Here is a 14,372-nt window from a genome sequence, read left to right as displayed (position 1 = left end):
ACTTGTTTAAAGTTCAATTGTATGGTCGATTTAAGGTTCTTGAACATGCTTGTAAACATGTTAGCAAATAATCAAATCCAAACTTGTTCACGAGCTTAATGAGCCGAGTACTGTTGGGCTCGAGCTCGACTCGTTTACTAGCGAATCGAGCTTTAAATAAGATTTTTTTAATTGAATCTTGAGTAGCTACGTGTATTTACAGCCCTAAGTATAGTATATTCCAACTTAGAAAAGAAAAAAGCAAAACAAAAGAATTATCATATACTGTTTTGATTGTTGCAGAATTTAGTTTGTTCTAGTATATTAGAGTTGTAGTTATAGTAAGATTAGCAATGGAATTTCAGTTGAGTCAGCAGGTTGCTTTATCTGGATTATTTATTTTATTCTTGAGGTTAGTTCCCTAATTTTTCTCCATTTTCCTTTCGTCAGTATCATATGCTACGATTAGATGCAGAATCATATTAGTAACAAACAGTGACGATGCACATTTTCTTCAAATACATATTAAAAGAAAGGCATGTAAGCGCACGCTTAACAATTCCCAACCTTCTCGGATATGATTATGAAAAATTAGATAAAACAATTGATAATATGAAAATAATGGAATAATATTTAAATCCATTTTTGCATGAATTTACATGATTAAAAGTCTCTTTCATGGTACGTTAGTTTCTTGGCTACTTGTTATATTTGTTACTCTAAACTTTAGTAAACCACTTTAGTCTTTAGTTTGACTTATATCAATACTATTGCTCATTTTATATACTACATTTTAGTCTTAAAACTGTAAATTCCTTTAAATCCATTATATTTATTTTCAAATGTCAAATTTTAGTTGAGAAGTCGATTTATCGATTCGCTTATCCGAAGTTGCCGGTTTTCTCTAGTTAGGCGCAACTGCAATGGGGTTGATTGGTAGGAATTTCTTATTTTTCGTTTAAAAAGTTGTGTTTTGTGGTAAATAAAATCAATTATCCCAAGAGTAGATAAAAGAGTGTGACAAAATTTATGTTGTGTGAGAAGGATTGAGAGGAGAAACAGACAAGAAGTGAATAGCGGATTTCAATTAGAAATAATAAGTCTAGCTTAGATTTCTATATCTAAGAATTAAGATTAACTTGTCGTCTTGAAATATTTTAAGGGCATTTTGGAGTTTCTGTGTGTTGTAAACTACAATATAACACATATCATATAGTAAGATATTGTTATCCCTATTAAAAAAATAGATAGATCTTCAAATTGAATCCCAACCTTTTAGCGTTTCTATAGAATAAACTTAACTTTTAAAATGTTGCAATTAGGGCTGTAAACAAACTAAGCCGCTCGTGAACTATTCGGAGCTCGGCTCGAAAAAAGCTCGTTCAAGTTCGTTTAGAGAAGCTCGTAAAATAAACAAACCAAACTTGAGCTTAGTAGTATTCGGCTCGTTAGCTCGTGAACATGTTCGTCAAGTGATTCAGCTTGAAAAATATAAATTATTAGTACACATAACTTATATTTATCCACTAAAATTAATAATAATTGTATTAAATCTCTAATTAATTTTGTTTGTTATAAGAAAATAATTAATATATTTATTATTTTAAATAAAATAATTTATTTTTAAAATAAAATAATCAATATTTTGAATATAAATATAAATTTAGAAAGTTCATATAGGCTCGATGAGGCTCGTGAGGCGCTCGTGAGCCTCAAAGTATTTGGTAAGTAAAGTTCGGGATTCGATTCGATACTTAACAAACCAAACTTGAGCACACCACTATTCGGTTCAGCTCGGTTCGATTACACCCCTAGTTGCAATAATGTTTCAACTTTTACATTTGTAGCAAATTCTCTCTTCTAAATCTAAATTTATGTACGGATTTAGAATTAAGATTTAGACTTTCATCTAATATCAAAATTATTCAAAATGATCGAGGGCATTTGAAAACCCATACATGCTATTAATTTTATTATTGGACATTCAAAATTACAATTCAAACTATCAGGGAGCCCTAACTCCATTGTACCAATCTACCAATTCTCGACTTAATTATTTAACTGTAAAATGTCCAATAACGAAATTGACCACACAACAAAAGGGCAACCTAGATAATGTCCTTTAAAGCCTCCAATGAATTTTCAAGTCCAAATTCGTTCAAAATTAGGAAGAAATAATTTTCTACAAATTGAAAGATTGGGATGATATTGTAACATTTTTACAAAAATGAAAGACTGGAATTTAATTTACAATTGACACCCGATATAATAATCGATAAATTGCTGTTTTTCTTGTGTGGAGAGTACCTTTTGAATTTTTTGGTCGTTGATCAACTCAATCTGTTTAATACTCCTATTTACTAAAAAGATAAAAAGTGAAGTAGCTCATTCTGCTATCTTCATGCTTTACTATATTTTCATACTGTATTTAAACTATAAAATTAATTAAAACTAAAAACAAACACGACGTTGTCTGGGTGGTGTAGTTGGTTATCACGCTAGTCTCACACACTAGAGGTCCCCGGTTCGAACCCGGGCTCAGACATTTTTTCATTTTACTACTATTTTATTCATCAATAAATATTTTTTTTTATCAATAATACACTTAAAACCAATAATAGACTTTTGCAAACGGTGATAATTACTCATTTTGTTTAGTGATAGTTTTTTTTAGGCATGCTTAAAGATAGGTAGTAACTGTAAGTTTAAAATCATAAAAATACTAATCAATCACTTTTATGTAAATGATAATATTTCTCTTATTTTTTAATACTACTTTTTATGATTTTATGACGTAAACCTGTATTTTATTTTTATTGGCTGATTAGCCAAAATAACAAGGATCCCGTCAGAATTTTATATTTTATTTTAGGGTGATTTTATACATAGCCTCCATTTTATTCACTTATAGCCCCTTAATAAAAAAATTTGACTATTCTACCCAAAATTAAACCCAGTAATTTCTCGTTGCTTTGAAGCCCCAAGGGAGAACTATTCCAAGATTGAAGATTATCATTACACAAAAAACTCAGAAAGTGGGATGTGATGTTACCAAATACCAACTATGTAGGGAGTATAATCGACTTTTCAAAGAAAAACTAAACAGCAGAGATGGAGAGTTTGCTAAACTTCAATAATGTCTACTTGCATAAAAATCCGTATCTTCATCTTTATGTGACATTAATTATGGTGGATGCTACAACATAATCAGTGGTTCTACTTCTACACGAGCAACTTTTGAGAATTAAGTAGCCGAAAATGGCAAAAGCGAGATTTTAGATGGATAGTTTACTTTTTCACATACAGTGTTACTAAATAATCATACCTAAAAAAATTTGCACGACAATTATCAAATATCATCGACTATGCAGCGTACTTGATATAAGAAATTGAGAATTGCCAAATTGAATCTGGATTTCTAGAAACAAACACGGCAAACATTTTTTATTTGTAGGCCAAAACTATCAGCTTCTTGGAAGCCATTCTCTTGTACAAATTCTTAATCATATTGTACATCAATATAATGACCCATAAGTTGTTCAAAAGCTATTTAATTGTGGTATCGAAGAGGAAAGCTAAATTTATTTACTAGGTAAATAATTCAGGGGCTGTAGGGATAAAATAATTAATTTATTATTATATTATGTAGAAGGCTATAATGTGTAAAATGAAGGCTATGAATAAAATTACTCTTTATTTTATTTTATTGGGGGGCCATTATTATAACAATGACTAATATTTATATGGTTCCAAAATCCAAAGTAGTCACTGTTATCTTTCTCTCATTCAGCAAAATGAGCTTTGTCTTTTCTAAACATTGTATGCACGCCTTTTTCTCGTTTTTCTTTTTCACCTTCCTAATCAGTTATAAAATAAAGGGTTAATTGCACCAAATATCACCAACTTTGCTCGAATTCTATTTTCTCCATAATTTTAAAAAATTCTATTTTTTATCATAAATTGAATTAATCGTTCATTTTTTTCACGATTTTTAGCTCCGGTGACCGGAAAGTTAATGTGGCGCTGATGTGGATTTAAATTTACACATAACATTGATGTGGAATATATATTAATTTAAAATTACTCAAATAATAAAATCATACAATCGCCGGAGTGGAACGTGTGTGGCGTGTGCCGGCGAGCGACATCAGCGTCACGTCAACTCCGATCTGAAGGGAAAAAATCGTGAGAAAAAATGAACGACTAATTCAATATGTGATAAAAAAAATGAAATTTTTTAAAATTATGAGAAAAAATAAAATTAGGGCAAAATTGGTGATATTTGGTGCAATTAAGCCTAAAATAAACAAATGTCATATTATAAATATTTATTGTAATGGCAACAACCAGAAAAGAAAGGTAATAAGAGCATCCGCATCGCTTACACGATGGCGGCCTACTCGTGTAGAGCTCGCATCGTGTAAGGCGATGCATGGTTCACACGCGCCATTAAAAAAAATTGAATTTGAATATGCAGCTTTGACTGCCTCGATTTTCGTGCAATTTTTGACCGTTTTTTTTTTCCTCTTCTTCTTCCTCACTTTTTTAATGAAATTTTAATTATTAGTAAAATGTGTTATTTAAATTTGAGCAATTAAATTTAAGTGAAGTTTTATGCAAGTTTTAGGATTTCAAAATTAATGCAATTTAAATTTGAATTAAATTGTGTGATTTAAATTTATGCAGTTGAACTTAAATTAAAAATGGAAAAATCAAAACTAAAAAAATCATGTAGGCTATCATGTAATTCCAATGCAGCCACTTTACACAATGTGGTCCCCCCTCATCAAGTAAGCTATCATTTAGGTTATCATGTAACCCCAATGTGGATGCTTTAATGAGACTCGAAATGAAAATATGGTGTTAAATAAGTAAACTATCCATCTAAAATCTCGCTTTTGCCATTTTCGGCTACTTAATTCTCAAAAGTTGCTCGTGTAGAAGTAGAACCACTGATTATGTTGTAGCACCCACCATAATTAATGTCACATAAAGATGAAGATACGGATTTTTATGCAAGTAGACATTATTGAAGTTTAAATTCAACAATAATGTTAGAATGTTACGTCACATGCTAATATTACTATTCAAAATTATTCCCACTTTATTGTTCCAACAGTAGCTATCAATTCAGTTCCAACTCGCACACTGTATATACTACATGTCATGAACAAATAAGTCCACCCACAATCACAAAATTTCGGTTAATTGCAGATGCAGAATCCTTTTCAATCACATCAATGATAATTCTAATCAAAATTTAATCATACAAGATTGAAATCTCTGTTTTAGTAGGATACTGGAAGTAGCTAATCAAGGGTTATTAGTTACAGAAGAGATTGTTTTCTGTATCCGGTCAACGCAAAAGAGTAACACAGCTACAATTTGGAGGATCGCTAATACTTCGTTTGGATCATCGTTCAATAGTCATAGCAATAAAACCCCACCTACAAGAAATAGAGGGGGGGAATGCTTCTTAATAGAAAAGGTTTACTAGATTTGAGATGAAAACAAGTACAATATTACATTATATACCTCCATCGTTATTCCTTTTAGAATTAAGCGCCATAAAACTACTTGAATGGAGCGAACAAAATTGATGAATTATGGCCACCAAACCCAAAAGAATTAGACAGAGCAACCTTAACATCGAGTCTTTCTTTTGTTGGTCCAACAAGTACCTTTGTGTCCTGGATCAAGAACGGGTCATCAATATAGGCGTATAGCTTTAAAAAAAACAGTAATGGGTTAACTAACTATAAACATTATTCGGTCATCCATAAAAGCTAAGCAGATTCATGTGGCCAATAAAGAGCCTAAACCAAAATATCAAATTAACTCCAGCACTTGTCAATTGTCACTATAGAAAGATGTTGAAAATAAATGCAGATGGACTCAAAGTTTGGTTCATGCATATTATCATCTTTATATTGTGCATTTAGTGCCAACAGCAAATTTGTCCACCTGTTCCTCATCCATGATTTTTTATAATTAACTGACAGATTAACAAAGGCACAACATGAAAAAAAAAATCATCTATTTGCGCATGAAGTTTGAAGATTAAGAGCGAAACGACATACCACACTATCATCTGGATTTTCAAGATTGACATTTGGATGTACCCAGCCAGTTCTTATTGCCTACACAAGAAGACAACATGTACTTTAATAAAGGACTAAGTATAAATATCATTATTCAAATACAATTAGCTAATAATAGTAAGGTGCACATCCCCACAAAGCATGAACTCTAGAGAAGTGAAAATAACATATTAATAGGGAGTCAGGGACAGGAACCACAGTTATTTATTTTTATGAACCAATAAACTATAAGGGTGCGTTTACTTTGATGAATAAATTTATCATGGGAAAAAGAGGGATCACAAAAAATTATGCTTTTAAATGCCTCCTTTCTTTTCCCACATTTTATACAAAAGAGAAGTTCACCATTTTTCCTTCCTTATTTTCACTTCAAGGAGGGATAATATTATCCCTCCAAACCCTCCTTTTCCCATAATAAATTTATTCATCAAAGTAAACGCACCCTAAGAAGTAAGGAAAACTTGTTAATGAAGAACATGATTAAGGATCATCAACAAATTAGAACCAATGACTCTTAACTTGAAGGAACAGAAATTGACCACCCAAGTATGAAAGCCTAAAACTAAAACATCCCATTCATTTTAAAATTCTAATTTAACCTTCATAAAAGAATTGAGTGACCCTACAATAGTTACTCAAGACCATCAAATACCTTACTTCTCCTACACATATCCCCCCCCCCAACCCTCCCCTTAGTGGACCATTATGACAATTATTTTCTGAATGTGTAAACTAATGATATCCACAACACACCTGCACAGTTGCAACAGCCTCCACAGCACCAGCTGCACCAAGTAGATGCCCTATCATAGATTTTGTAGAGTTCACCTTCAACTGCAAAATATCCAAATTAGGCACAAACTGCTCAGGAAACCTTCAGCAGTAAAAACATAGTATGAAATGAGAGGAAATGTGTGCAGAGTAAACCTCAGGGTTCTGCCCAAAGCAATGTAGAAGAGCTTGGTATTCCTTCAGATCACCAGCTGGAGTAGACGTTGCATGGGCATTTATATAATTGACATCTTCCTTAGGAACTCCTGACTGAGCCAGGGCCTTCTCTATGCAGAGAATTATACCAGTTCCTGTTTTTGCATATGATCGAAGGGACCACAATCAACATATTTACTCAGTTTCGGATTTTCGTAATTTAAAGTTGGTCAAAAAGGAAATAAGAAATAGAAAATACAACTGTTTGAGTTAATGGAGAACGTCGCGTGTGCAATAATCACACAACTACCATAAAGCAATTATAATGAGCAGAACTGTTTTTGGCCATAAAACAGATCATAGTTAAATCATACAGTTCACTGGTCAACTGTTCCAAAAGTGACAAGAATTTAGCTAAACTGAGCTTAGATTTTGAAATGTCATTGGATTTAGATTCTTTTGTTTCTTAGATTATACTTTCTTTCTTGTTACCTCTGCAAGAGAAAAGCCACAGGAGCAGCAGCTCATTAGCTCATTACAAGAAAATCTTTAAATTACTGAAAATAATAGTAAATTGTTATTTAGCAAAAATATAATCACATCTTTGTTGGAGCATACGAGTTCAGAGGCTTAGAGGACACTAATGAAAAATGAAATCAAAACACAAAAAAAATAACCCTACAAATCTTCCAACTTTTCAAGATGGCAAGACAGCAGCTAAATCCTGTTTTCTCGCAAATTCAATTTTGGTAAGTTTCATAAAATCATACAAGAATGGAACTAAAAGTCATAAAGGATGACCAGATTATGGAAGTCTGTAAGGTGGATTAGGGTGTGAGACCATTCTTGCACTAAAGCAAATCCAGACATATGTTAACAGGGAATAGAGAAACCAGCCCTAACTCTAAGCCTCGCACACCCTATTTTTCACTTCACAACATGTTAATCTAGGTACAAAGAAAGAGGGATGCACCTTCTGGATGAGGTTCTGTCATGTGATAAGCATCACAAGTGAAGCTTCCACCAAGAAACTCGGCATAGATAGTAGCCCCTCTTTGCTGATCATTCATAAATAATTTGAAAGATTACGGTTCAAGAATAACCAGGGAAGACATCAGCATATAAATAAAAAAGTTGAGTACTAATTGGACTCTCTTGACACCTGCGCATGCTCAAGTTCTTCCAGAAGTAATACTCCAGCCCCTTCTCCCATAACAAATCCATCACGACCCTGTCAAAAACCAGAATTAATTCGCATGGGAAGTGACAGTATGTGTGTGTTATGAAGTTATGAGTTCATGTATTGAACATGGAACTTAAACTGGATTCTTTTCATCTTAGTGTCACAGTCCCCATTTGATGGTTATTTTTAGTCAGTAGTTTTTTTCCAATCATAAGGTCCTAAGGATATAAAATATAAACAGTCCAGAAATATGAAACCAGAACCCAGATCATATATAATGAACAGAGCACAATCACGTATATGACAAAAATGTCAATATTTAGAAATTGAAGATATTCACTAGACTTTTAGATCAAAAGCATACAATGTTAAGTGGACAATATAGTCAGTTTATTAATAATGATATGAATTAATATATCAACTAAAAGCACAAAGTTATCAACAGCCATACAGTGCTGCCATCTACTTTTACCGATTAAGCATAGATTTTTCAGTGGACATCTTAGACAATTCATTCATAACACTGGCTGTTGAAAAGATAATACTTTAAAGCAGGATTTGACTCCTAACAAATAATGACAGCAACAGGAGTAGGCAGCATAAGGGCATTTCAGTCAGTGAAACATGAAATATGTGGGGTCATCTAGATTATAAACTGCATCCAAACTTCCAATTAAGGAAAAAAATAATCAAGGGCATTACGTTATCCCAGGGGCGTGAGGCTTTGGTGGGATCAGTGTTCCTCTGTGACAGTGCTCTGCATGCAACAAAGCCCCCCAATCCTGCACCAGAGTCTATGATCAGAAACCGGAGGACCATTTGAAACCTAAGTAAGAAACAAACTAGTACCAATTGGGATGATTGCTGCATCTGATCCCCCACAGAGCATCATGTCCTGCAAATTCTCAGCAAGTATCAGCATGCAAGACGAATGAACAAGGTGTGGGTGTATATTTTGATATTTGTCAGTTGATTCTTCTAATATTATGGAACAAAATGGAAGTAAAATTTGAAACACTAGTCTGAAGCTTGAAAGAAGAAGGCAACACTTACAGCTTCACCCCTGATGATGTGGTTTGCCGCATTCAATATACAAAAGTTGCTTGTTGCACAAGCAGTAGATATTGAGTAGTTAGGACCCATCCATCCCTGTAATATACTAATCGAGCTTAGGATGACTTCAATAGGTTGTGCATTAATGAGGCTGCTATGGTAAAAAGAAGGAAGTTATATAACCAGATCCATGGCAAGCATAGCAGAACCCATGTTCGTAGTAGCAAATGGTACACAAAATGGATTCATCTTTCTATATGAGACTCGTAAAGCTTCAATGGCATCATGAAAGACCTGGTCAAAAAACAAAAAGAGGATTAAATTTATCTCTATATAATATGATGAGAAAGCAGAGAGTTTTGACTAAAACAATTAGATACTGCTAAAATCCACTAGTGAATTTCTACAATTTAAAGAGGGTTTGAACTCAAGCCAGATACTCACTTTCATGCAAAGAATCAGATGCTCAAAAATGGTATAACAATGTAACCTCATAGAGAAAGTGCTAAAGATGTCTATGCACCAATATTTAGTCGTGGTAACTGGTAACAGAAGAGAACAGGATAAGTAGAAGAAACGGCATACAGTCACATTTCTGAGGACTGACACCAAATCCATAAAACAGGAGCATTAACCAGCTCAATGCCTGGCCTCTGCAATTCCTCCATCATTAACTGGCCTCTGTGTAGTAATCTGTTTGCCCATAACCCTCTTCTACTAACTTTTATGCAAAGAATAATTTTGTCGTACCTTCATGCCACCCATAGCTGAACCAATCAGCACACCACATCTTGCTTTGTTTAACTCATCCATGACATCTTCTGTAATTCCTCCGTCAGCCAAAGCCTTCTTGCCAGCTGTCAGCATGTAAAGCATGAACCTATCCATTCGCTTGGAAAGTTTGGGAGCTACCAAGCCATCAGTTGAGAATGATTTGATCTCCCCAGCAATTCTCTACAGTTTTTAAGTTCAAGTCAAAATCACTTTAAGTTGAAATTGAATTCATTAACCTTACAAAATGAAAAGAGAACAACGAGCAAAACATACTGTTGGAAACTGGGAACAATCAAAAGCCTCAATCACACTAATGCCACTGGCTCCTTCAAGCAGATTATTGTAGAAGACGTCTGGATCATGACCAAGTGGTGTCTCCACACCCATACCTGTCACAACCACTCTTCTTTGCTTGGTTGGAGGTTTTGTCTTGGGTGTACTTTCCATGATAGGATGCACAGCTATGGCCATTGCTTCTCCTAAAATTTAATGTAGTTAGAGAAAGCAACAATGCACTTTCATGGTCTGGCGAAAGCATTCCAATTTGCTGATGCATGGCAAAGAAATCTCAAAAATCATAACTGGAAGCAGATAAATAAGGTCATAACAAACTAATTACCCATTTATTCAAGACAGACTATTGCCTGAAAAGCATTGGATGGAGGTGAGAAAGAAAGTAGGAAAAAATAACACTTAGAGTGCAAATGTCAAATCTACCAAAATCCAAGCTCACCCACCCTTCTGTAAACTAATACAGGTGTGAAATTTGCCCATTTATGTCTCTGATGCACATGGGTGATAAACTAATCTTCTAACCATACAAACGAAAATCGAAAGGCACTAGCCTTGAACCCTAGCAGCATCACTCGTCCCTTATATGGATGAGGTCTGAGCCTGAGGTACGATCCCAATGATCATTCCCCCCAACCAGATAAAACTCAACAACAACAATATCAAAGACAGGAGCATAACTTGACCAGGCTATATAATGCGACAAATGTACCAGAATTACTGTTCAGTCCAGTGAAGCTGTTCAATTGCTTCATTAAGAGACCAAAAACAACAAAGGAGTAATCAATCATCAAATAGCGGCTCAAACAACAAAGTAGTGAACAATAATCGTATAAAACTCGGTCCCCAATAATTCAGGCTCAGTAAATCTCAATCTGAATTGTTCTAATATAAAATAAAATAAAATTGAAGTATGGCACATCGAAATTTAAACAAGGCCCATCAGATAAACATTCAATTAAAATCGGAATCATAACATAAAACCACTGACAAACAGTTCGTCCAGACAAGCACGAAAACGCATAAAAAAAGATGAGGAAAAAAAATCACCAGAACGAACGGCTGGACGGTGGGATTTCCGGCGTCTGCGGTGGCCCGGAGCATCATCCTTGGATCCGAAACCAAAGAAAAATTCAGAGGCAGATGAGGATTCGCAGAAACGATCGCAGGGCTCGAAGGCCAAGCAGGAGCTCATGAGATTGCGAATGCCGGACAGCTGGGGGGCGCAGCTGGCGACAGCCCTTCTCCGGCGACGCAGCGCCCACTTGCTGAGGCGCGAGGGATTAGACGACGTCGTCGACAGCATGGAAATGGAGGAGTCATTTCCACAAGCGACTGACATGCATGCGGCCATCAGCCACGAGCACACCACCGATGACGCCGCCATCCCGCTTCAATCCTTCGGCTCACACAGCTGGAGAAATGTGTGTTTGTGGATGCTAATGAGTATCAATTACCGCTTCGGAGAAATTTATACAGATAATCCAGAAATACAGAAGAGGCTCCGTGATGAGCAGAGCCGACTGTGGTTGTGGGGCGACCTCCAGAATGAGGGTGGTGAAAATAACGAGAGGGCTACTCTGACTCTGATTGATTGAATCTGAGAGAGGCAGTGAGAGAAATTATAGAGAGAGAAAGCTGATGTGATCGAAGTACTGTCGTTTTTTTTATTTTTTTTGCAAGACTTGCAGACGCCAAGTTTTCATTAAATAACCATCTTTTTATATATTTATATATTTAAGGAAGAAATATCTGAGTTTTAAATCGTATGTCTGTATTTCATCCTCTCTTTTGCGTCTACATCCAAACAAAATTTCACAAAGCATCTCCCACCAGAAAAATTGTTTTTTTACTATTATTTTATTTTGCACCCTTTCATATAAATCACACTCCATTCTAAAACGTTTTGAATGCTCTCTTAAAATTTTCTAATCTAATAGTATTGTTTTTTGTTATGAAATTTCAATTTAAATTTCAAATTTTGGACCTTATTGTAATTAAAATTTAATTTTTAAAGCATTTTAATAATATCAATATTTAAATTTGTTTCTTCTATTTTTTACACGTGTTTTAAGCTTAAATTCAGACATTCATATGACATCGAAAAATTTAGAATTGATTTAAGAGTTTTGAAGCTCATTACTAGAATTATCCTCTATTTATTGTTATTGAGGAGTTAGATTGTGCGATTCGAATAAGGATGTGTAGAAGACAAAATCGATTTGTTATAAGCTATTCGTTGCTAGGAAATTGTAATTCAAAACATCAAAAGCTCTAACTCGAACACCTCAACTCTTGAATCCTAGCTCAATTACTCGATCACCATATCTCCAACAATGAGAATACAAATAAAATTGACAATGAACTTTCAAGTTCTCAACAAAATTTGAATTTCGATGTTAATGAATATTTAGATCCCAATTTAAAATTCGTGCAAGTGCATGGAATTGATAAATTTACAACAAATCAAAAAGTTAGTATATTTTCATTTTTGTTTGGTCATGTGGTCTAAATTTATATATGTTTCTTATATTTATTATGTATCTCGTTAGATATAGATATATTCATATTAAAACATTTTAAATTTTGAGCCTAATTTACAATAAGGTCGGGTATTTGATGTTTAAATTGCGATTATTTATTTTAAATAGTTATCTCCAAAACTTTAGAACACGTACTAGTTTATATTCTCTTTTAAAAATATACTAGCATTTACACCTCGTGCAATTCATATAAAATACTTTTATATTTTTATAAAATTGGTACCAATTAAATTATCATATTTATAAAAATAATTAAAAATTTGTTTTTAACTAAGTATATTTGAGAGCTTTGCCCATATGCGTATCCTGCAGGCGGTCAAGGTAACTTTTTTGGATATGGAGAATAATTTCACTAAATTAGGTTCAATGCATAATTCTTGTGATGATCTTTTGGTGGTTAAAAAGATTGGGGTCAGACCGCGGGCGTCTCCTCCTCCGGAGTTTATCAATGTTTATTGGTGGCCTCCCGTCAATAATTGGATTAAGGTTAATACCGACGGCTCGGCGCTAGGTGCTCCTGGCAAGATCGGTGTCGGAGGTGTCTTCAGAGATAAGTTCAGTTGGGTTAGGGGTTGCTTTCATGTGAAAGGCGGCATCGGTTTTGCGTTTGAAGCTGAACTTCTTGCTGTGATTACGGCAATTCAGATTGCTCATGCAAGACACTGGCGTCAACTTTGGATTGAGTCTGACTCAACCTATATCGTGCATCTCCTGCATGAGAGATCAACCTCGGTTCCGTGGCGCTTTGCGGCTGTTTGGAAAAGGATTCTTTTGCTCCTAAAGGATTTCCAAATTCAAATTTCTCATATCTATCGCGAGGGGAATAAAGTGGCTAATATTTTAGCCGCAGACGAGCGACATGAGGGCTGGTGGCCGCATGAGATTGAGGTGATTCATGATGCTGTTAGACTGGATATTTCTTGTCATAGTCATATTCGGATCGCAGGTTAGCTGGAATTTTATGTTTGGATGGCGATCGTGGGAGTTTTGGAGGGGATGCATTGATGAGCTGCGCTGCGGCTTTGGTTTTTGGAGTTGCTTTTGCCGTGGTCATTGATTGTTGGGCAGATCGCGCAATCGGAGTTTTCACGGCGTTTTAGCTTCCGGCGACGACCTCAATCCGACTGAAACTATTCGTTTTATTTCTTAGGTTTTTGTTTGGGTGGTAATCTCGGCGACGGAGTATAACCGGCCGATGTTTTACCTTTTTAGCTATGATCGTGGTTTTGTGGTAAACTCACGGCGAAGGCATCTAACCGGGTGTGTTGCTTACTTTTGTTTGTCTTCTTTGTTCGAGCTAACGGCGACGGAGTCTAACCGGCCGTATAGCTTTCATTTTTGGGCTACTTGGCAACGGCGTCTCACAGGCCAGTTGCCTCTGTTTGGTCTTTTTTGCGGGGTGAGAGCCGGGTTGGTTTGGGGACGATGGTTAGGCCGGAGTTTCGGAAAATTAACCCTCCGCTCTCACCCCACATCATTTCGTTTTTTTAGACGGGTACTCTTTTTTCCTTTCTACGGTTT

General features: G+C 35.1%; 1 protein-coding gene and 1 non-coding gene across 2 annotated transcripts; one reads left to right on the top strand and one right to left on the bottom strand.

Annotated features, from left to right (window-relative positions):
• Positions 1 to 2,450: 2,450 nt before the first annotated feature.
• TRNAV-CAC (transfer RNA valine (anticodon CAC)) lies at positions 2,451 to 2,524 on the top strand. The gene has a single exon. It is a non-coding gene; the product is annotated as a tRNA-Val (tRNA).
• A 2,653-nt stretch (positions 2,525 to 5,177) lies between these two features.
• On the bottom strand, positions 5,178 to 12,030 carry LOC130987955 (3-oxoacyl-[acyl-carrier-protein] synthase II, chloroplastic-like). Its single transcript, XM_057911678.1, has 14 exons — positions 11,359 to 12,030; positions 10,291 to 10,496; positions 9,994 to 10,197; positions 9,427 to 9,537; positions 9,244 to 9,339; positions 9,040 to 9,085; positions 8,893 to 8,972; positions 8,170 to 8,238; positions 7,981 to 8,065; positions 7,008 to 7,162; positions 6,834 to 6,914; positions 6,060 to 6,119; positions 5,515 to 5,669; positions 5,178 to 5,426 (listed from the first exon to the last, which is right to left on the bottom strand). The coding sequence occupies exons 1-13, from the start codon at positions 11,693 to 11,695 to the stop codon at positions 5,553 to 5,555; spliced, it is 1,647 nt and encodes a 548-aa protein (XP_057767661.1). The 5' UTR covers positions 11,696 to 12,030; the 3' UTR covers positions 5,178 to 5,426; positions 5,515 to 5,552.
• Positions 12,031 to 14,372: the final 2,342 nt, after the last annotated feature.

Source organism: Salvia miltiorrhiza, chromosome 1 (assembly GCF_028751815.1).
Source record: "Salvia miltiorrhiza cultivar Shanhuang (shh) chromosome 1, IMPLAD_Smil_shh, whole genome shotgun sequence".
Taxonomy (NCBI): Eukaryota; Viridiplantae; Streptophyta; class Magnoliopsida; order Lamiales; family Lamiaceae; genus Salvia; species Salvia miltiorrhiza.
The sequence above is the reverse complement of the archived record's forward strand: the minus strand, read 5'-3'. Positions and strand labels throughout refer to the sequence as shown.

Bases quoted from the DNA above. Each gene is read 5' to 3' on its own strand.
- LOC130987955 (XM_057911678.1), bottom strand. From the start codon at position 11,695: ATGGCGGCGTCATCGGTGGTGTGCTCGTGGCTGATGGCCGCATGCATG. The intron at 8,973-9,039 runs GTACTAGTTTGT...ACTCTGGTGCAG, and splicing joins TGCAGCAATCATCCCAATTG to GATTGGGGGGCTTTGTTGCA. The intron at 6,120-6,833 runs GTGTGTTGTGGA...CTTCTTGTGTAG, and splicing joins AGGCTGTTGCAACTGTGCAG to GCAATAAGAACTGGCTGGGT.